General features: G+C 56.4%; 2 protein-coding genes across 7 annotated transcripts; both read left to right on the top strand.

The window, feature by feature from the left end:
* The first annotated feature begins 1769 nt into the window (after positions 1-1769).
* Positions 1770-5280, top strand: LOC135977680 (maestro heat-like repeat-containing protein family member 1). The gene is made up of 5 exons (XM_065578913.1): positions 1770-1912; positions 2335-2440; positions 2649-2744; positions 2878-2982; positions 3419-5280. Exons 2-5 carry the CDS (start codon positions 2339-2341, stop codon positions 3644-3646), a joined length of 531 nt encoding a protein of 176 aa, XP_065434985.1. The 5' UTR covers positions 1770-1912; positions 2335-2338; the 3' UTR covers positions 3647-5280.
* Positions 5281-9319: 4039 nt separating this feature from the next.
* Positions 9320-21468, top strand: LOC135977681 (fibrinogen-like protein 1-like protein). Of its 6 annotated transcripts, none has more exons than XM_065578917.1 (3): positions 9320-10383; positions 18837-18947; positions 20316-21468. In XM_065578917.1, the coding sequence occupies exons 2-3, from the start codon at positions 18878-18880 to the stop codon at positions 21011-21013; spliced, it is 768 nt and encodes a 255-aa protein (XP_065434989.1). In that variant the 5' UTR covers positions 9320-10383; positions 18837-18877; the 3' UTR covers positions 21014-21468. The 6 variants fall into 6 exon arrangements, with proteins under 6 accessions (XP_065434989.1, XP_065434988.1, XP_065434987.1 ...); XM_065578916.1 differs by lacking the exon at positions 9320-10383 and adding an exon at positions 15476-16272; XM_065578915.1 differs by lacking the exon at positions 9320-10383 and adding an exon at positions 16851-17350.
* The last annotated feature ends 276 nt before the right edge of the window (positions 21469-21744 follow it).

The following is a 21744-nucleotide window of genomic DNA, read 5'->3' as shown; positions in this document are numbered from 1 at the left end:
CCAGAATGGGGACGTGGATCCAGGAAAGCCGTGAGTCTGAAAAGGATTTAGGGGCCAGAGTGGAGAAGCCACTCAACATGAGCTCCCAGTGTGATGCTGTGGTGAACAGGGCTAAAGCCATCATTAGACGTAGGAGCAGAGCCGTGAGTAGGATAGGGAGGTGACACAGCAGCAGTGAGACTGCTATTGGAATACTGCCTCCAGTCTTGGTGTCCTCCTTTGAAAAAGATGGTCCTAGAAATTGGAGCTGGGGCAGCAAAGAGCCACCAAATGTTCTGAGGGCTGGAGAAAAATGCCTTCTAGTGAGCTATTGAAAGAGCTCAACCTGTTTAGCTTATCAAAAGAAGATTGAAAGGGGACTTCACTGAAGTGTTGAAATGCCTTAATGGAGAGAAAATATTGGGTATTAAAGGGCTCTTTAATCGAGCAGAGAAAGGCAGAACAAGACCCAATGGCTGGAAGGTGAAAAGAGACAAATTCCTATGACAAATAAGTCACAAATATTCAACACCAAGGATGATTGAACACAGGAAGAAGCTACCAAGGAAAGTGGTGGATTCTCCATCTCTTGATGTCATTAATAAAGACTAGATGCCTTTCCGGAATGTGTTTGCCCCAAAAGTAGCTATTGTGGTAGACAGGAGGCCTGTGATATGCAGGGGGTTAGATTAGATGCTCTAACTGTCTCTTCTGGCCATAAAGTCTACTCATTTCTGAGAAACCGAGTGTAGCATTGGGAGCAACTCGTGATGTTTTACTGTCTAGCCGGCTTAGTTCCTAGAATGAACACTGAGTGTGGTACAGACTAACACGGCTGTTACTCTGAAAAAAGATCCACAGGGAGTAGCTCAAACCTCCAAAGTGTCTGCCCTGTGGCAGGACATTAGCACTGCAGGGGAGGGGTGGGTGTGGCAGTGACATCACAAAGGCCTTTTGCAGGACCTCCGCCTATTGGTCAAAGGTGCTGGGGAGGTGGTGACCTCACAGAGAGATGCTGACATCAGCCAGGCAGGACAGGGGCGCAGGGCCAGGGAAACCTCAGAGACCCCTGTAGCTTTGCTTCAGCAAGTCTCCTTCTCGAGGTCTCTCTTTGAGGACTGAGAGAGTATTTAGGTTCACGTACATGAGCGCCAGGAGGAACCTCTTTTGAGTTTTCTCTTTTCTTTTTCCTGATTTTACTGGAAAACAGACGTCCCTGTTTAGAAGGTAAGAGCCTCCGAGAGGTTTGGAACCTGTTCAGTCTGATGCATCTGGCGCCAGCTGAATTCTAGGCCTGGAAAACACTAGCTTAAGGTGGTCGAATTTTATTCCCCACCTGGGATTTTGTCCCTTAGAATCACTGGGGACATTAGGGTTTGTCCTTTTTCTTTTACCTTTTCCTCCATCCCTCCCTCCTTTCTCTTCATCTCTTACTTCTTTTGTCCTTTCCTCTGTTCCCCTCCCACCACCAGGAGGACTCTGTGTGTGTGTCGTGGGGGGTGCTCTGCAGTGGGAACAGGGACAATTCTCCAACTTTGGGCAGTCGAGAGCCTGGGTGAGATAAGGGGCGTTAAAACCCTTTGTGAAGGAGAAAGGGGAGTTTCACGGTGTTGAGCACCAAGGAATTCTAAACTTTGCTAAAACATCTAGTCTGCAGAAACCAGAAATGGTCGGGGCGAAGAGATGGGAGAAATTCGGAGAGTGGTCACTATTGGGCAGGAATCGGAGGAGCGGGAGGCAGGTGGGGGGGATCCTGCTGGCTGTGTGGGGCCCTGGCTGTGTAATCTCCTCACTGGGAAGTGTCAGTGAGGCCCGAATCTCACACGCTCCTTTGTCTCCTTTGGGTCTCACAGGAGCTCATTGAGGAGCTGCCTGATAACTCTCCACCCGGCGCCGTCCTCGCTAACTCCCTGATTGCTGTGGGCAACCTCAGGTACCGAGACCCTCCGACCCGGTTCCCCTAACCCCAGTGCTGCTCAGGCCCAGGGCTGGGAGTCACTGCCCCTCCCACTCCCAGGTCACCGCCCAAGGGTGGCTCCTCTGGCAGAGGTGCGGGGAAAGGTCACTCTCTCCTGGCTGGGCTGTTCTTTTCACTCCAGTAACATTGCAACGGCTTTGGGGAGAGGCTCACTCCCAGGATCAGATACAGGAGGGGCAGCAGGGTCCAGGGAACAGGTGCTATTCCTGCCCTGCCACTGTCTTTCTGAGAAACCTTGGCCTTGTCATTCCCTGGCTCGGTGCCTCTGTTTCCATTCTTGCCAGCCTGTGCCTATTTTGCTGCAGTTTCACCTGCGTGTTGGTGCCAGTCCCATCCCCGCACTGCACAGTCTAATATCGGCTCCTCTCTCTTGCCAGCACCATGACGCCTGCCCTGGAGCCAGAGCTGGAGACCCACCTCCTCCGAGCTGCCCTGCACGCCGTCTTCACCCTGGGCATGGAGAAGGACACCACCCAAGTGCAGGTAGATCATGCTAAAGTCATGGATTGAAGAGCCAGCTGTCATCCTGCCATGAATCCTTGCTAATTGCCTGCAGTGGGATGTGAATGAGAGAGGCCAGGATATGTGTTTGGGGTCTCACCAGTGCTTCCCAGAGACCCCACTTCCCATCCTGTGGCAGATGTAGCCCCAGTTTCCCTAACTCTGACCCATGGCTCTCCCTTGCTTTCAGGATCTGCCTAGGGTCTTGCCAGACCTCCTGGACGCCATGCTGGGGAACCTGCTGGCAGAGTCCCCAGACACCGACAGGCTCCAGTACATCTTGGAGGTGAGCCCGATGAGAGGGGTGGGGGCAATTTTACCTTCACTCTTAGATCCATTTTCCAGTCAGTCCTCCTAGCCGGGCCCCCAGTGGGCGTCCTTGGTCAGGGCAGTCAGTGCAATGCCTCCTTTCCCCACAGCACATTAACTACTGGATCGTGTCCAGGGTGCCGCGAGAGAGAGCCAGGGCCGTTAAGAGCAGCACGGCCCTGCTCAGATCCACCATCACCCTCCCTGAGTTTGACGTAAGTGACCTCTGACCCCAGCTTCCTGACTCCAGGGGTAGGTGGGCTGGCTCCGACGGGCTGTAGGATCTGCTGCTGCAGGGGCTGTGGGTTAGGAGTGTTCCTCTTGGGGAGGCAGAGTCAGAGCAGAGAGTGAGCCTGGCTTGAGTCAAGTTCTTCTTGTCCTAGTTAAGTGGTGACTCTGGGCTTTTAAGGGGACTGTGCTCCAGGTTCATGGCTCCCTGTCATCCTGGAGCAGCTGGGGAAGCAAGTTCTCATGGAGGGCCCTGCCCACAGCCCTGTGCTCCAGGCTTCCTTGGGGGCAGAGGAAATTAAGGGTCTGGCTCTAGCAGCTCCTGCAGAGGGGCTGAGGGGAAGGAGAGTCCTGGCCCGGGGGGGGACTGGGAGCTGACATGAAAATGCTGATGGAGTCCCCTCTCCCTCTCCCGTCCATTAGAACTCAGCGGAATTCCCCAGGATGGGTCACCACATGGCACAGCTGGCTCTTTCCGTCAGTGACCCAGCCAAGGACATCAGCTGGCAGGCCAGGGAGGGGGTTTACCGGCTCTACCAGCTGCTGCTGCACCAGAGGGGTAAGGAACCCAGCTGGGAAATGGCACCCGCTAGAAGACTGAGACTGGGACCCCAGCCAATTTCTCTCAGACTGACGCCGGCTGGAGGATGAGTCTCTCTATCTCTTTCTGTGTTCCACACCATGCCCTGCAATTCTGTTGGGCCGGGCACGCAGCGAGGACTCTGCCCACTGTGCAGCCACCAATGGGATTGGAAGGACACAAGCCCTGCAACCAGAAGGACAAATGTGTGTGCGTCTCTCTCCCTGTCACCTACTCCCTCCTGGGGGAAACCCAGCAGCTGATGGGGGACAAGGTGAGCAGCTGCATTAGACTCAGGAGATTGGGGCGGGGCCCAGGCCTCATTCCCATCCTGTGGCCATTCGCTGGCCTGGCACAAGGAGCCTGGTGTCGAATGAAAGGGAGAGCAGGTGCTCCTGGGAAGGGAGATGAATTCACCTCCATGAGCAGGAGCGAGCCAGCTTGTCCGCGGAGCAGCTCCACCCAGCTCTTTAGCCAGGCTAATTAATGACAAGCTTTGCCTCATCCCAGACTTACGTTCTTAGGACAGGGTGCTATCGCTCTTGGGAAGGGCAGGAGAGTCCCCCAAGTGCCCCCTGCGAGACTCTCCTGTCCCACAGGGCCGCACCCAATTCCTAGTGGTCTGGTGTCTGTGTCACCCGAGCCACCACCCAGAGTTGCTCCCATCACTGGCAGCCTGGGAGGCCAAGGACTGATGGGTGATGGCGTCTGACCAGGCAGGGCTGAGGCACATGGGCAGGGGACGCTTGTCCTGCTGCTGGCAAGGCTGGACCTGTTCTGGAGAGAACAGGAGGATTCAGTCAGCAGTAGGGTTGCCATGTCTAATAAATAAAAAAAGAGGACCCTCCACGGGCCCTGGCCCCGCCCATTTCCTCACCCCTAGCCCCGCCCCAACTCCGCTCCTTCCCCGCCCTAACTCCGCTCCCTCCCACTCCCAGCCATGGGGAAAGGGCTGCCCCAGCGCTACCGGCTTCACGGTTTGCCGGGCAGCCCCCAGACCCTGCGCCCCCGGCCGGCGCTTCCCCAGCGCAGCTAGAGCCTTAAAGTCTGAGAGGGGAGGAGCGGAGCAGCTCAGCTGGAGCCCGGGAAGGGAAGTGCCTGGCCCGTTGCTCGGGGTCCGGAGGCGGGGGGGCTGCCGGAAGCCGGTAGCGCTGGCTCGGGCAGCTCGGCTCTTAAAGTCTGAGAGGGAAGGAGCGGAGCAGAGCAGCTGCGGGAGGGGAAGTGCCTGGCCGGCATTTTGCCGGACATGTTTGGCTTTTCGGCAATTCCCCCCAGACGGGGGTTTGATTGCCGAAAAGCAGGACATGTCCGGGAAAAACGTGACGTATGGTAACCCTAGTCAGCAGGGGCTGCCGATCCGTCCCATTCACCAGGGCTGCCATCCTGCGGCTTCAGCATTAGTGGCTGGGGTGACTTGGGGAAAGGTCTCAACCTCCCCACATCCCACTTCACTGCTGCCAGAATCCCTCTTGCCCCCCCGCTCCAGTCCCCTCCCTACCCAACCTGGGTGGGGCTGGAGGAGAGGGGTCTGAGAACTTGAGCTGTGGATTGGAGGTGGAACAGCTGTCAGGGGCACTGAGGGGGAAGTGGCAGGAGCTCCCTGTACAAGGAGGGGGGTTGCCACTGGAGGTCCCTAGGAAGGACAACAAGACTCCATCCTGGGGGTCAGGAGGGGGAATCCATCCCTCAGAGGTGGGCAGGGGCTGGGTGGAAATGCTGCTGGTTCCAGGGGCCGTTAATCCCCCCTGATTCCTCGGAGGCGTCTGAGTCTCAGACAGGTTCTCGTTCCCTTGCAGCAGGAGGACGTCACGGCCAATGTGATGCGCCAGCTCCGTATCATGCGGCACTTGCACCAGGTGACCGAGGCGCTGCAGGGCCTGTGCCTCTGAGGCCACCGGCAACTCCCGCTCTCTGCTGCAGGTACTGCTCTGGCTCTCTGTAAATGGGGAGCTAGTGGAAGGGGAAATGGAGCCCCCTGGCACTCACAGAAACTCTCTCCCCTCTCTGTGGAGCAGGGTCCTTTCCTCTGCCCCCAAATTCCTTCATCTGGGACAGGAGCTCTTTCCCTCTCACCCATTCCCCTCCCCGCTTTCCTTGATCTACCCCCATCCCATTCCCCCTGCGCCCAGGCAGAGCTCTGCCTGCCCCATATGGTGCAGAAAGGCCTGTGATATGCAGGGGGTTAGATTAGATGCTCTAACTGTCTCTTCTGCCCATAAAGTCTACTCATTTCTGAGAAACTGAGTGTAGCATTGGGAGCAGCGTCACAGCCCTCTTGCTGGGCTAGCGTCCCCCATCCATGGTCGCTCCAGCACCACGGCAGTTTCTCTGCCTGGTAACTCCGGCCAGGTCACCACCTTTAGTCCACCCTTCTGGGGCCCAGCTTGCCTCACACTAAAAGTCCAAAGGGATCTTTCCACAGACAGAAGTCCTTCTGCCATCGCTGGGGCACTTGCTCAGCCTGTAGCCCCCTTGCTGGGCTTGGGAACCCTCTCCAGGTGCGTGTACGCCGCCTCCTCTGGGGCCGGTAGGGGAACCCAGTCCCACCCTGACATTGATAGCAGCTCAGGGCCCTGGACCCAACAGCTAGGTCTGCACCTTTCTCTTTGCTGCACTTTTCCAACCTCTCTTCTCAAGTTCCCCTCCAGGCTTTCCTTGCTGCTCTGAATTTCCTACCTCGTTCTCAATCCTGTTGCTACCCCAGCTGGGGTGTATCACCACTGAAGTCTGGCTATTTAGGGGGGCGGATATGGTGCCTCTCACTTCGGGCTCATTCTGTAATCAGCTTTCTGTGAGTGCCAGGGGGCTCCATTTCTCCTTCCACTAGCTCCCCATTTACAGAGAGCCAGAGCAGTACCCGCAGCAGGGAGCAGGAGTTGCTGGTGGCCTCAGAGGCACAGGCCCTGCAGCACCTCGGGCACCTGGCGCAAGTGCCGCATGATACGGAGCTGGCGCATCACATTGGCCGTGACGTCCTCCTGCTGCAAGGGAACGAGAACCTGTCTGAGACTCAGACACCTCCGAGGAATCAGGGGGGATTAACGGCCCCTGGAACCAGCAGCATTTCCACCCAGCCCCTGCCCACCTCTGAGGGATGGATTACCCCTCCTGACCCCCAGGATGGAGTCTTTTTGTCCTTCCTAGTGACCTCCAGTGGCAACCCCCCTCCTTGTACGGGGAGCTCCTGCCACCTCCCCCTCAGTGCCCCTGACAGCTGTTCCACCTCCAATCCACAGCTCAAGTTCTCAGACCCCTCTCCTCCAGCCCCACCCAGGTTGGGTAGGGAGGGGACTGTAGCGGGGGGGCAGGAGGGATTCTGGCAGCAGTGAAGTGGGATGTGGGGAGGTTGAGACCTTTCCCCAAGTCACCCCAGCCACTAATGCTGAAGCCGCAGGATGGCAGCCCTGGTGAATGGGACGGATCGGCAGCCCCTGCTGACTGAATCCTCCTGTTCTCTCCAGCAGGGCCGGCTTTAGGAAGGGCGGGGCCCAATTCGAACATTTTTGGCGGGGCCCCAGCAGGGATGACTAACAAAAAAAATAATGTAAAAAAAAGCCTTTCATTTCTTCCATGTATTATTTACTTTTCATAACTATATAAATAATAAAATTATATATTATGTACATTGCATCATATATGCTGTTGATCGGTTATTAATGAGCTCCATTTCACGTGTGTGGGTCCCCGCCATTCCCTGGGGGTGTGCTAGGGTGACCAGATGTCCTGATTTTATAGGGACAGTCCCGATTTTGGGGTCTTTTTCTTATAGGATCCTATTATCCCCCACCCGCTGTCCCGATTTTTGACACTTGCTGTCTGGTCACCCTAGTGGTGTGCACATGTGTGGGTCCCAGCTGCTCCCTGCCCCCCTCATTGAAGCAGGTGTGCAGGGTTACTGCCCTGGGAACTGCAGGGCACCAGTGGACATGGGGCTGGCTGGAGGCAGGGCAGGGGCTCACTGGAGGTAGGGTCTGGCTGCAGGCAGGGCAAGGGGTGCGGGGCTGGCTGGAGACAGGGGTGTGTGGGACTGGCTGGCTTTGCGCAGGGCCGCAGGGGGGTGCGGCAGGGGTTGCCTGGAGACAGGGCAGGGGGTGCGGCAGAGGCTGGCTGTGGGCAGGAGGTGCAGGGCTGGCTGCAAGCAGGGCAGGGGGGCGGGGCTGGAGGTAGGGCAGGGGTGCAGCAGGGGCTGGCTGCGGACAGGGGGTGCAGGGCTGGCTGGAGACGGGGCTGGCTGCGGGCAGAGCAGGGGGTGCGGGGCTGGTGCGGGGACGGGGTGCAGCAGAGGCAGCTGGAGCCCCGGCCCTTTAAATAGCCCCCAAGTCCCCCGCTATCCCAGGGCTCTGGGGGCTATTTAAAGGGCCCAGGGCTCCCCTGCTTCTACCGCCCCTGCCCTTTAAATAGCCGCGGGAGCCCTGGGGAAGCAGCGGGGCTCCAGTGGCTATTTAAAGGGCCAGGGCGGTAGAGGCAACGGGAGCCCCGGACTTTTTAAATAGCCCCCAGAGCCCCGCAGCCCTATCCCAGAGCTCCAGCAGTGGGGGTCTGGTGGCAATTTAAAGGGCCTGGGGCTCCGGCCCCTGCTGGGAGCCCTAGGTCCTTTAAATTGCCCCCTGGGGAAGCTGGGCCACCCTGGTACAGCGCACCGGCTCTTGCCGGTACACCGTACCCTGCTGTGACATACCGGGGGGGCGGGAACCCCTCGGGGATGGGGGGGCTGTCACACAGCTGGGCAATTTAACCCGGCTGGGCCGGGGTGACTGTCTCCCTGGAGCTGGGGTCTCAGCCCAGGTGACTCTCTGCCCTTCCCCCCAGTCGTCCCCGGGCGAGGTGGGAGCGCCCCACGTTGCGTTCCAGCCCCACATTCGCACCCACAAGTGCTGGTGGGTTCCAATCCCAGCTGAACATGCCCACTCAGCCCTAGTGCGGAGCAGAAGGGCCCAGCGCTGCCCCACAGACCCTCTGGCTCTCCGAGCCCGCTCTTACCCATCACCGCAGCACGTCTGGCCCAGGCTGAACACTGCTGCTCTGTGCAGAGAGGCTGGCACTTCTCGCTCCTGCCGTACGAGGGGCAGGTGCTGCTACCGACTGCTCCCCCTAACCCGCGTCCTGCTGCGCTCTGGGGATGCTGCCCTGCTGTGGAGCTCTCAGGTGTCTTGAACTGGAATTTGTTTGGAGAGAAACTGCTAAGGAGCCTTATCAGCCCCGAGCAGAGAGTACCTGGGAGCCTGCCTGGGTCGGGGGGGGTCTGGTACAGCCTCCCCCCAGATAAGGCTCTTCCCTGGACCTGCCACTCATTGGAATCTAGAACGATTCCCTCCGAGGTAACACCCGGGGCAGCCAGGGCAGGGCAGGGCATGGCCTGCTCCCCAGGAGCATTAGGGCTTTCAGGAGTCAGAGGTGTCAGCGGAGCAGGTTGTGATTGTACGTTAAAGCAGCAAAGAAAGTTGCGGGGGCAGAGGAATTGGGTGCTGTGGCCCACCCATGCCTGGGGCCTATTTGAAAGGCAGCTGTCACACTGTCCCCTTTATCGGGAGTGCCCACTACACCCATCTCATGTAGTCCTCGGCACGAGAAGGGGGAGCATGTTCCCAGCTGAACGGCGTTCGTCCAGGACTCACCAACCTCTATTCCAGGATGGGGGAGTAACCTGAGAGAGAGGTCACCATGTAGCCTGCAATTATCAGTGGCTTCTGGATTCCTCTGGGAAAGGGTTAACCAGGGGCTTAGTTTAGTCCACACTTGGCTTTCTCGGCAGTGCTGGACTCCGGTGGCAGGGAGGGGTCCAGGTCACACCCTTTTACCTGGCAGGGAAAGTGACCTAAAGGTTAGGATGTTCTCACAGGCTATCGTAGTTACTGGGACCTTGGCAGGGAGGATTGGTGGCTTGTGGGGCATCGGATACCTCCCCTCCTCCTAGAGCTGTGCAGTAACCAGAACATTACCCCTGCAAGGAGAGGATTTCGGGGACCCTGGGATCTTGGGAGCCAGGGCCTTCTCTCTGCAGCCTGGAAGCCCAGGCCCCCCATCAGCCTGTCAAGCAGGTGGGCAGGCGGGCGAGCTGGCAGGGAGCCAAGCAGCTTTCCGTGCAAAACCTGCCTGCTTTCTGTCGGAAGGTTTGTCCAAATCGACGTGTTCCCATGAAACGTTTGGATTTTGACAAGCTGGCAATTTCTGATGGAAAAACAGTTCCACTGGCAAATTCTGACCAGCGCCTCTCCTGACCGCATAGCTCCCTGCATCTTTGCTGAGCATGGAAACAGAATGGACTTGACACAGGTGGTTGTGCCCTGGGATGCCATCTCAGGCCAGCTCCCCCAGTGCTCCGGCACTCACATTCTCCTAGTGGTGACGTCTGACCCTGGGGAGATGAAAGGCCTCTGCAGGTTGTTTCCTGCAGTGTGAGCTTTGGCTGCAGGCTTCTGTCCCCAGCCATGGCATTAAGGAATCTGTCTATCCAGGCTGGGCGTCCTCCCTCATCTGTGGTCAGAGCTCACACGGGCCCTTCCAGTGACAAGGTGGCAGCATCTGGCCCTGGGAAAACAGACATCTGCTGTGTGCTCACCCCAGAGATTTCTTTCTTTCTGCAAACTGAAGAGGCCTCTGTCCTGTAGCCTCAGCAGAGCCCCGGGGCTCTCACACAGAGCTCTGCCCGCAGGCCCAGCCCTGAACATCACGGCGTCAGAGGAGCTTCTCCCACTATCACGGCAGCCCCTCCTGTTGGTGCCCAAAGCCCGGGACTCGCACTCAGCCCCTGAAAGCAGGGCCGGCTCCAGGCACCAGCCGACCAAGCACGTGCTTGGGGCGGCACCTGGTAAGGGGCGGCCAATCTTGGGGTGGTGGGGATTTTTTTTGGGGGGGAGGGAGTTTGGTCGCTGGGGGTGGGGTGGGTTGTTTTTGTTTCGTCGGCTGGGCGTGTAGGTGTCACTGGGGGGTGGGATTCGGCAGCAGTGCTCCGTGGGGGGGGTGGCGGCACGGCAGGGCGCTCCGCGGGGGCGGGGGCGCTGTTTGGCAGCACGGCTCAACGGTGGGGTGTTTGGTGGCGCGGCGCTCAGTGGGAGATATGTGTGGCGGTGGGAGGGTTCAGCAGCACGGCGCGGCGCTCCGCGGGGGGGTGTTCGGTGGCGCTCGGTGGGGGGGTTCGACGGCACGGCATTTGGCGGTGCTCCGTGAGGGGGGGTGTTCGGCTCCGCGGCGCTCCGCGGAGGTGGGGTGGCGTCGCGGTGCTGAGGGCGTGTGTTATGGTGGCGCTATGGAGGGCGGCACTCTTTTTTTTTTGCTTGGGGCGGCAAAAAAATTAGAGCCAGCCCTGCCTGAGAGTTGGGAACTTTGCAGCACAGCCCAGCCCCGGCTGCTGGGAGAGGAAGGCCACCCCACCTCCCTGGCTGGGAGAGCTGCCATGATCCCCCCATCTGCCAGCCCCAGTTGTTCCCTATGAATTTAAAGATGCGTTAGGCTCCTTGATTTCCTCGGCAGGAACAATGTTCTCATGAGTGTGTGCGCACGTTCCCCTCCCTGACAAGCATGCAAAGCTGATCCGTCCACGGCCGAGTTCTCAGAACAGTAATGTTCTTCTCTCTCTATTGAGCCCTGATGTATTAGAAGGTAAAACTCCTGTGAAAGGTGCGCTAGTAATGTTCAAAGCCGGCCGGCAATGCAGGTACTGCCACCAGGCTGCACGGTGATTCATCTCAGAGACATCTCATTAATTTAGCAAATACTGCCTGAAAGGAAGAGAGCGCCGGCCACCCAAACTGTTCACACAAATAAAATCCATATCAGACGCCGCTCACCTTTCCGAGGCGGCTTTGCCTTCCCCTCCCCTCTCCTCTGAAATGTGCGTGGATATAGGTGAGTAAGCAAAGGTGCACTCACACACAAACACACAGTGATACATCTATAATCATACAGTGCATCACTCTGTTCCTAGGATCTCAACAAAGTTCACCTCCGCTCATTAAAGGTGACATGCTAAACAATTGGGTTTGAGCTCTTATTTTTTTCTACTTTATGGTGGATAAAGAAAGCATGAAAAGGCTTTTTATTTTTAAATTGTTTCTTTCTTGTTTTTCACTTTAGACATACCCAGTCTTAGCTTCCCTGTTTCTGCTGGTGGGCTCCAGAGGGAGTTTTCTAATGCCTCAAACCAAAGGAGCATGACCACTGAATATTTAGCAAAGAGAGCTTTTCTCCCTACTGTGTGTTCGGCATTTGAGTGAAATGGGTGCCAACCAGAACAACCGACCTCCTCCCCATGCACCTGTTTCAAGCAGCCTGATCAAAACCCCCTTCCTTCCTCCCTTGATCACTCAGGTTTCATATCCTTGGTACTTGTGAGAAAGCTGTGCAAATCTGTGATCACACTGAGTGTACTGTGCACGTCTTAGTATACTTCTCTGTCACCCTGTTTGGACTGTAAGTTCTCTGGGGCACAGACTGTGGGTGATAGTTTTGCTTCTCTGGCACAGTAGGACGCTATAGCAAGAGACAGGTTTCAGTGTGGTAGCCATGTTAGTCTGTATCAGCAAAAACAACGAGGAGTCCTTGTGGCACCTTAGAGATTAACAAATATATTTGGGCATAAGCTTTCGTGGGTGTGACGTTATTGATATAATCTGGGACCATATAGATCATTGTTGCAACCAAGGTCCTGTAGTGGCACGCAAATCTTGTATAAAGGGGGTCAAATGGGGTGTCTAAGACAAGGTTATGGTTTACTGGTTATGATTATGCTGTCTATATGTGTGTATCACTTTTGTAGTTGAAGTTATGAATATTGGCTCTATACTGTCTGTATTTCAAACTTATGCTATGCTGCTGGGTGACATCCCAGACAAACTGGTGTTAGCTCTGCCTAGCCTGCTTGATGGCCCATTAAGGACCATCAGCTATACAATGGACCCATTGAGAGAAGGCAGACACGCCTTGTAACTCAGCAAAGTATGCAGGGACTGGCCCATGTGACTCCAGACTCCATTTTGCTGTAATTTTCCACAGTAAGAACAAAGAGGTGTTCTTACACCTGGAAAAGACTATATAAGGCTGATGCCTCATCTCCATCTTGTCTTCAATCCTGCTTCATACCTCTTGAGGAACTTTGCTACAAGCTGAAGCTTTGAACAAAGGACTGAGGACCCATCCCAGCGGGGGATGTATTCCAGAGACTTGATTTGAACCTGCAGTTTATTCCATCGCTGCTGCAAGCCTGAACCAAGAACTTTGCCATTACTGTATGTAATTGATTCCATTTAACCAATTCTAACTCTCATCTCTATCTTTTTCCTTTTATGAATAAACCTTTAGATTTTAGATTCTAAAGGATTGGCAACAGCGTGATTTGTGGGTAAGATCTGATTTGTATATTGACCTGGGTCTGGGGCTTGGTCCTTTGGGATCAGGAGAACCTTTTTCTTTTACTGGGGTATTGGTTTTCATAACCATTTGTCCCCATAACGAGTGGTACTGGTGGTAATACTGGGAAACTGGAGTGTCTAAGGAGATTGCTTGTGAGACTTGCAGTTAGCCAGTGGGGTGAGACTGGAGTCCTCTTAGTCTGGCTGGTTTGGTTTGCCTTAGAGGTGGAGAAAACCCCAGCCTTGGGCTGTAACTGCCCTATTTGAGCAATTTGTCCTGAGTTGGCACTCTCAGTTGGGTTCCGCCAGAACCGCATTGTCACAGTGGGCTAGAACCCACTTCATCAGATGACTTCATTAGACTGACCTCCCACTTGGTAAGACAACTCCCATCTTTTCATGTGCTATGTATATACCTGTTAGTCTCTAAGGTGCCACTAAGGACCATCCCAAACCGCCCCACCATCCGCTCCAATGCAAGGCATTTCTTTACAGCGCCTTCTCTGATATACACACACAGCAACGTGTGTGTGTGTATTATTAAAAAGCCCTCTTGATCGGGCACACTTCTCACCCTTGGGAGAGGACAAGGGAACAAATACGTGATGGGTGTTAGTCATGTAGCGTAATGCACCACTGGAAGGTGCTGTGATACTGTGGTGGTGAACGTGGTATAATGACCTGCACACAACAGAATAGCACGGGAGTGACACTTGAGGTATGTCTGTACAGCCCCAGCAAAAGTAGGGCCCAGCTGATAATGGTCTTTCAGCACTACCACGAGAGAAATGTTAAATAATAATAAACCGACCTCGTCAACCCAGTAGTTCTGTCGTCACCCATAGAGCCAGCCACGAAAAAAGAAGGGTGGACAAGATCTGCATTTCTAATGTAAAAGCAAATCAAACCCCACAGGGCTTTAAAAACAACTACCCTTTATTCATCAGAAAGAAGCCAAAAGGAACGTGCCCTGTATTTGGTTCCGAGCACAGGTCCCCGTTTGAAGGATGTGCTGACCTCAGGATAGCCGTATAGGTTTGGTTGAGGGCACAGGCCTGGGCGTCAGGACACCTGGGTTCTATTCCTGACCTGCTCTTTAGCTTTGGTCACTTCATTTCTCCGTGCCTCTGTTTCCCCACCCACTTTTTGTCTGTGTAGACTGTAGGCTCTCTGGGGTGGGGCCAATCTCTCATCATGTGTTTGGACAGCGCCTAGCACCAGGGGGCCCTGGTCTCGTTTGTGGCCCCTAAGCCCTACCGAAATGCATTACCTAGGGAGGTGGTGGAGTCTCCTTCCTTGGAGGTTTTTAAGTCCCGGCTTGACAAAGCCCTGGCTGGGATGATTTAGTTGGGAATTGGTCCTGCTTTGAGCAGGGGGTTGGACTAGATGACCTCCTGAGGTCTCTTCCAACCCTGATATTCTATGATTCTATGATTCTACGACTGTCCTCTGCGCACAAACCCTAGCCTCTCCCCTGCCCCCCACATCTCCCTGAGCCTCCCTCCTGCCTCCCTTAGCCTCCTTCCTGTCCCCATCCCCCTGTACCCCCCTCAGCCTCCCTCGGCTCCCCACACCCCGGCCCCCTTAACCTTCCCGCACATTCTTCTGCCCCCTGCCCCCACATGCCCTGCACCTCCCTCAGCCGCTCTTATATCCCACATGATCACCTCCAACCCCCACAGCCTCCCCTCTGCCCCATCCCCATGCCCCCCTCAGCCTTCCCCCTGCCCCCCACACTCCCTGGCCCCCTCAGCCTTCTTCCTGCCCTCCACACCTACTACCCCTGTCAGCGTTCCCCCTGCACACTCTGTCTCCCTCATGCCCATATCCCTCTGTCCCCCTCAGCCTGCCCCCTATCCCTGCCCCCACACCCCCCTGCAACCCGCTCAGCCTTCCCCCCACATCCCCTCACAGTCCCCATGCGCTGTCCAGGCCCTGAACCATGGCCTCAGCCAGTCTGCCTGTGGGCTCGGCTTCAGCCTCCTGGAGCCCAGCGGGAGGTGGCAGCCAGCGTCAGGAGGGCAGCCTGCCTGCCACATGCAGACAGAGCGTGGGGACGGGGCGGCCCTCGCGCAGGCCTCAGCCCCGCTGGCAGCAGTGGGAGATGGCGCCATTTTGATGAAGGGACAATTGGCGCCTTTGGCCACGTTTCCATGGGACAGGTGAGAAGCCCCCGCAATCCCGAGTCACAATCAGAGCGCGAGGGCGGCCGCGCTGCTGCCCCTGTTGTGCATGGGGTCGGCCCAGCACGCCCAGCTGATGGGGGTGATCCTGTCACGGAGTGTGGGGGGACTCAGGGTCCTGCACCCCCGGCTTCCTGCGATTCACCATGACTCTCAGCCAGCCAGTAAAGCAGAAGGTTTATTTAGACGACAGGAACACAGTTCAAGACAGGTCCCGCAGGCACAGAAAACAGGACCCCCTCAGTTAGGTCCATCTTGGGGTCCTCGGGCACCCCAGCCCCTTGGGAGTACAGAGCCCTGTCTGCCTCCCAGCCATTCCACCAGCCAGCTCCTGAAACTCTCCCTTTAGCGACCCCTCCCACAGCCTTTGTTCAGTTTCCCGGGCAAAGGTGTCACCTGGCCTCTAACCCCTTCCTGGGTTCTCATGTTACATGCTCAGGTATTCTCCGGTCAGTCTCCCATCCCCCAATGCAGACTATCCTAGCCACACTCCCCTGCCAGCATTCAAAGACCACAGTAAGAACAGTCCCAGTTCGTCACAGATGCATAGCCAGAATCAGCCAGAATCCACTGGAAGCTGCTTTACCAGGGCAGCCAGACTTATGGGGCCGGCTGCAGCTGGCATTCGGGGTGTGCGGGCGGGAGGGAGGAGGCAGCATGAATTGCATGTGGGAGATTCATTCGTTGTTTGTGTGACAGCACAAACTCCCCCTCATCCCAAAACCTGGTCCCCAAATGAGCAGACTGGAGCACATCACACTAAGCAAACTGGTGCCACGTTCAACAAAATAAACAGGTCCCATCTCGTGTCCTTTGTTGCACATTTCGATGGCCTGGGTGCTCTTTTCCAGAACTATACGGACGTGGAGCTGTTCCCTCTAATGCACCAGTTCCTGCCCCCTGTATCCCAGCCGGAGAGCTGGGACACAGAGAGCAGCTGCCTTGACAGTCGCTGAATGAATCCAGTTTGATCCTCTTCCCTGTGGGACAGATGCAGCAGCAGCGCAGTCTCGCTCCAGCCCATCCCACTCAGGTATCTCCTCACCCGGCCGTGACCTGTCGGGACAATGTCCATAAAGGCATGGAGCCCCGGCTCTGGTTTCTGATGTGGAAGTGGGGGACGCTTCAGGTTGCTAACTCGCCCGCTCAGCTGCAGCGTCGGGATGGGTGAGTTTTATTGAAATGCCCAGTATTTCACACAGCCTGGAGATGTAGGGCCAGAGCCTGGTGGTGGGCACCAGAGCCCCAGGCGGTGTGGGCACGTGGGGGAGGTGCAGTGGCAGGGCATGCTATGTGGCCCCTGTGGGACACCATGTGCCCTGAGTGCCCGGGCACAGGAAGGAACGTGCCCAGACAGATGCAGTAACTACCGCATAGAGAGGGGCAGCCTGCACTCCTCTCAGTGCCGCCCCTCAGCCCGGGCAGGTGCACAAGGGGGAGGGGAGCCCTGGTGCATCCTCTGCTTTCCCGACCCTGCCTGGCCGAGGCACAAGGGATGGGGGCGCAGTGAGGTACATGCTGCTTTTCCTTTGAAACGGAGCAGCATTTCCCCCAGCAAGTGCATGCTGCAGCATGAGCCTGGCTAGCTAGGAGTCTGGCAGTGCCTCCTGGTGGGTAAAGAGTGCCCCCGGGGCCATGGGGTACCAGGAGCCTGGCGGGGATCCCCTGCCCAGCGCTCTGCTGGACCCTAGGCAGGAATCCTCCCGCCCTGCCCCAGGTTCCTTTAGGCATTGGGGCCAAAGCACTTTAGAACACAAAGGAACTAGCATAAACCATGTTTTAAAAATGGGGAAACTGAGGTATGGTGCAGTGTAATGAGTTTTCCAAGGTCACAGGTCGAACTCAGGCCCTCTGTGTCTTAGACTATTAGAGTGTGTGAACGGCTGCTAGCTGGCAGCGTCCCCGCTCCTCTGGGGCGTCAGGAGAAGGGGAGGCGTGTTTTCAAGGATGAGTGACTCCAGATTGGTATTTCACTTCAGTTCCAAACATTGTAGTTCTGGCTTGTCAGACTCACTGAAATCCTTCTCCTTTAAAGCTTTAACCCTTTGCCTGCCATGGGGTTACGCCTCTCTCCTCTCTCTCACAAGGATACCTGAGATTGCTGGCAGCGTGTCACAGTTACTTGGGCTGTGACATTGTCTGAAGAATTTGGGGTCCAGGCAGCTCCAAAAAGAAGGTGTTTCCAATGAAATCTGTCTGGGGATGATGTCTGGGCAAAGTGTTTCCATTGCAACAGTGTGTTTCGGTGTGTCGTTTACACGGTGTTCTCTCTCGCTCTCTCTAATTCATTTGCACGTTTGTATCACGGTCACTTTTGGGGTTAGTTGTGGACTTTCTAACTTTGCAACACCATATGAATACAATGATGGCTGACAGAAAGCACGGTGCCGGACTCCAGTGCGGCTTTAGCCTGTTCTGGTTTGACACACACACACACACACCCTGCCTGCCCCACCCCGCCTCACCCCACAAAAAGCTGCCATTTTGCACCTGTCACGGGCCGGCAGCAGCTATAATCAAACTTGGGACCTCTGGAGCTTCACACGTGAGCCTCTGCTGTAGGGTTCTCAACCTATTTACCATTGGGGGCTGCATATGCCGTGCTCTGCGTTATGTGGGCTGTAGCTACACAAGATGTAATACCAGGGCCAGGATAGATATACCTGGGGGCGGGGCCGGGGGTGAATGAGCCGGTTTCTGTCCAAGAGTCTGGATTGCTCTGGGCTGCTGATCCCGGCAAGGTCATTGTGAATCCCTGCGCTGAGTGCTGAAGGTGGCCTGGGAAAAGCATGTGTGGGGCGGGGGAGGGGTGTCTATGTTAATCCCGGCTGAAATAAATGGCCATGCCCTTGCTAGGGCAGCGCTTACAGTGCACCCCTCAGGGACCCGGCTCCATTTTGAACTCTTTTTTGGCCAGGACTGTGGCCCCTGGCGACTCTGCCCACTTTAAGCCTGGCCTGAGCTGGGCCCACAGAACAGCTGCAGTGTCAGCAGCGTGTCCCCCTCTGGGCTGCTGGGCTGCAGTGCAGGGGGCAGCATGCCTGGCGTGGGGCACACAGCAGCTCTGTGCCCTGGGCCCCTCTCACCTGGCACTCATCTGAGGGGGGCAGAGCCCTGCCGGAGGCTGCCCAGCTGCTGTCTCTGTGTGGGTGAGCGGGCACTGCCCTCCGGCTGGTGGTAGTGACTGTGGACGGGGGGAGCTGGGACAGAGGGAGTTGCTCCGAGCAGCACTCCCCTTGCAGCGGTGCAGCGCGGGGAGAGAGGCGGCAGCTCCTTCCTCACCACAGGGAGCGCTCCAGCCGGCCCTGACCCGCCCGGGACCCGGGAGCCAGGCCATCGGAGCCGCAATCTTTGAATGGTTTTTACCATGCAGCTGGGTCCCAGCTGTGTGCTAATCGGGCCGGCTGCAGAGATGGAGACAGTGGCCGGGCCGGGGGAGAGGTGAATGGTGGGCTTCACCCCGTCTCCAGAGACTTGGGCCCACCCCGCCCATGCTGAGCCCCTTTGAACATGCAGCCATGTCCTGCGGTGCCTACCTGGGAGCTGAGCTCTTCTGAAAATCTGGCCCAGTAGTTGAGCCCTCTGAAAACTCTGGCCTTAGCGTCTAAGGGTAACATTTTCAAGAGTGGCTAAGTCACTTAAGTGCCTAAATCCCAGTGACGTCTAGTGGGATTTAGGCACTTGTGAAACTCTCTCCTGGTCTCATGTCCAGCGGTTTCTGTCCCCTGCAGGGTTCCAGTCCAGCTCTCTCCTGCTTCTGTCTGCGCTGTCCATGATGGTGCTCCTTTGCGTAGCCCCCGTGCAGGGCAACGGGACCCTGGCCCACAAGAAGGTCGAGAGGGGTGAGTAGAGAACCCGTCGGAGAGCTTCTATCATCTGCCATATCCGAGATCATGGGCCTGATTCTGCTCCTCTCCCCCATGCCGGGGTCACCCCTAGATCCACTTATCCACTGAATGCACCTTCCAGCCCCCCCGCCAGCGCTGGGCCCAAAGAAACGCTGAGTTCTCCGAAGGGATCGCAAGGCCGGTCTGCGCTAGTGAGCCCACTACTCCCATTCGCAGGCCTCCAGCGCCTGGGAATGGGCCCGCCGGGGTGGGGGAGGTGCTGCTCGATTGCCTGTTTGCTTTACACAGCTTCGTTATCCCTTTCTCCGGTAACGGCTGCCAAGCCCCCGGCAGTGACTGAAGAGCGCTGGTGCCAACCGCAGGGCAGCGTGTGAGAACCAGGCACCCCCCCCAAATTGGCTGGGAGTTCTACCCTTCCATCTCACCAACTCCTATACTAGGGCTAGCCCCGGCTAACAGCTGGGGATCTCTCGCTCATGCCTAGAAGCCTTGCCCCCAGAGTCCAGGCAGCAGGGAGAGCCAGTTGCTCCTTGTCAGGGGTTTTCATTCCCTTCTCCCCACACCTCCAGCGGCTCTGGGAGCTGCTCAGGGGCTTGCCCAGGCAGGCCAGGGGCCGAGCCAGCTCCAGAGGTGGCCCTGAGCCCCTGCCCCCGCAGTGCTCAGCAGCTCCTCCCCCTCGGCTCAGCTATGGGGGAGGGGCACACAGGGGGATTGTCTGGGGGGTAGGGGAGCTGGGGGGCTCAGGCTCGAGGGAGGACCCTGGGGAGGGGAGGGGCAGTATAACCACAGTGCTCTCATTCTACCAGGATAGTTCGGGACAATTTCCGCTCCAAAGACAAGCCCCTCGATAGGATGTCTGCAATTTTCAAAGGCACCACAGGGAGTTGGGTGCCTAAATCCCACTGAATTCCAATCACAGTCGGGTGTCAAACTCCCTTAGGCTCTTTGAAAACTCCCATTTAAATTGTCACCGATGGGTTTCATAATTAACATTCGCTGAGATGGATCTGGCAGCGTCTCCCCCACCCTCGCCAAACGATTTCTTCAGCAGTACGGACTCAGGAAGGATACAGAGCCTTGGTTTACAGTTGATTCATCTCTTCAAGGTTTCTTCAAAACCAGCAGAGCAAGAAACTATTCTTATTTTATTTTATTGGTAAAATGAAAGTGTAAGATCTGGAGCGGGATTCTGTGGCCAGGAATGGCCGGGGCGGATTCTGTGGCTGTAGTATTGTGAAATACACAGGACCTGCCTCTAAAAACCCAGCCTCCAGTTACCCCAGGCTGATTTGATCGAGCTAGCTAGCGCTCTCTCCCCCCCTCCCCACCTGCCCCCTTAACCTGATGTTCGTGGCATTTCAGGGTTCCCCAAAGACTGCAGCAACATTCCCAGGGACAGCCCCAGCGGGGTCCAGGTCATCCAGCCAGCAGGCTCTCCCCCTCGAGTGGTGTGGTGTGACATGGACACCGAAGGCAAGGGCTGGACCGTTGTCCAGAGAAATTCTTACAACACAGAGATCACCTGGAAGGAGTCCTGGAGCACCTACAAGTACGGCTTTGGGAACGTGCAGCAGGATTACTGGCTGGGCAACGAGTACCTGTCCCTGCTCACGCGGCAGAACATCTACAAGGTCCGCTTTGTCGTGGAGGACAAATCCAACAACACCCGCTACGCAGAGTACGACATCTTCAGTGTCGAGGATGAGCCCAGCGGGTACCCTCTGAGGCTGGGCAGGTACTCTGGGGACGGCGAGGACTATCTCACCACCTACCACTCCGGCCTGGGGGGCATACACGACAACATGAAGTTCAGCACAAGTGACAAGGATCAGGACCAGACCAGTGGGAACTGCGCAAGTAGCTATGGAGGCTGGTGGTACGACAAGTGTCAGAACGTCCTGCTCAATAGGAAAGGCTACATCTACTGGGCAGGGTTCTGTAAGAGTGGGGAGTGCAAGTCTTCCCTCATCCTGGTTAAGCCAACAGACGTGTGCTGGGTCCGGCAGGAGGAGCCCATCCTCCTTGGGAGCAGCGCCGCTGAGAAGGGGAGACAATATTAGATCAGACACGGCGCGCCATCCCCCACCTAATCAGTGCAGTCCCTGCAATGCCTCCACTCTGCTCACCCCCTTCCCTGTTGGCTTCTGCACGGTAAATCCCCTGGAATAAATGCTGAGAGCTGACCCCGCCGGTGCGTTCGAATGACACAAAGAGTGTGATTGGTGTGTATAACTGGACCCCCACTTCCACTCTGCCTCGCTGGAAGCCATGTCACTCACTACGACTTTAGACCCACATTAACCTCTGCTTCTCCCAGCCCTGCCACTGCCCCTTGGCATTAGTGATCAATGAATCATGACACTGGATTTCTAGCAACTGTCATTGAGCATTTAAATGGGGGATGACTCAAAGCCAGGACTTTACATCTGAATCCTGCATGTATTAGCTGTGGTGAGTTTGGGTTCAAAAACCTGGCCTCTGTGTTTTTAATAAATATGGTTATTACATGAGAAAACATTGCAACAGTAATTAGTTGCTGATAAACCACTGAGATTAGATAGACGTGCAACGAAACCACACAATAAAGATATTGGTGTCCCTCTTCAACCCAAGGGGCTAGTCAAAGTTTGGGGCCCTGGGGATGTTCCAGTGGGGAGCAGAAATTGGCAGTGGAGTCTGGTAATTTTTTGATGTCTTGTTTATTTACAAGGAACATACAGAGTCCTGCTTCTCCAAACACAGCAGGAGCCAACAGCAGGGATTAGCCTCCCTGCTCTCAGCTCCAAGCCTC

Source organism: Chrysemys picta, unplaced genomic scaffold, assembly GCF_011386835.1.
Source record: "Chrysemys picta bellii isolate R12L10 unplaced genomic scaffold, ASM1138683v2 scaf9, whole genome shotgun sequence".
Classification (NCBI taxonomy): Eukaryota; Metazoa; Chordata; order Testudines; family Emydidae; genus Chrysemys; species Chrysemys picta.
Note: the sequence above shows the minus strand (reverse complement) of the source record. Positions and strands in the feature narration are given on the sequence as shown.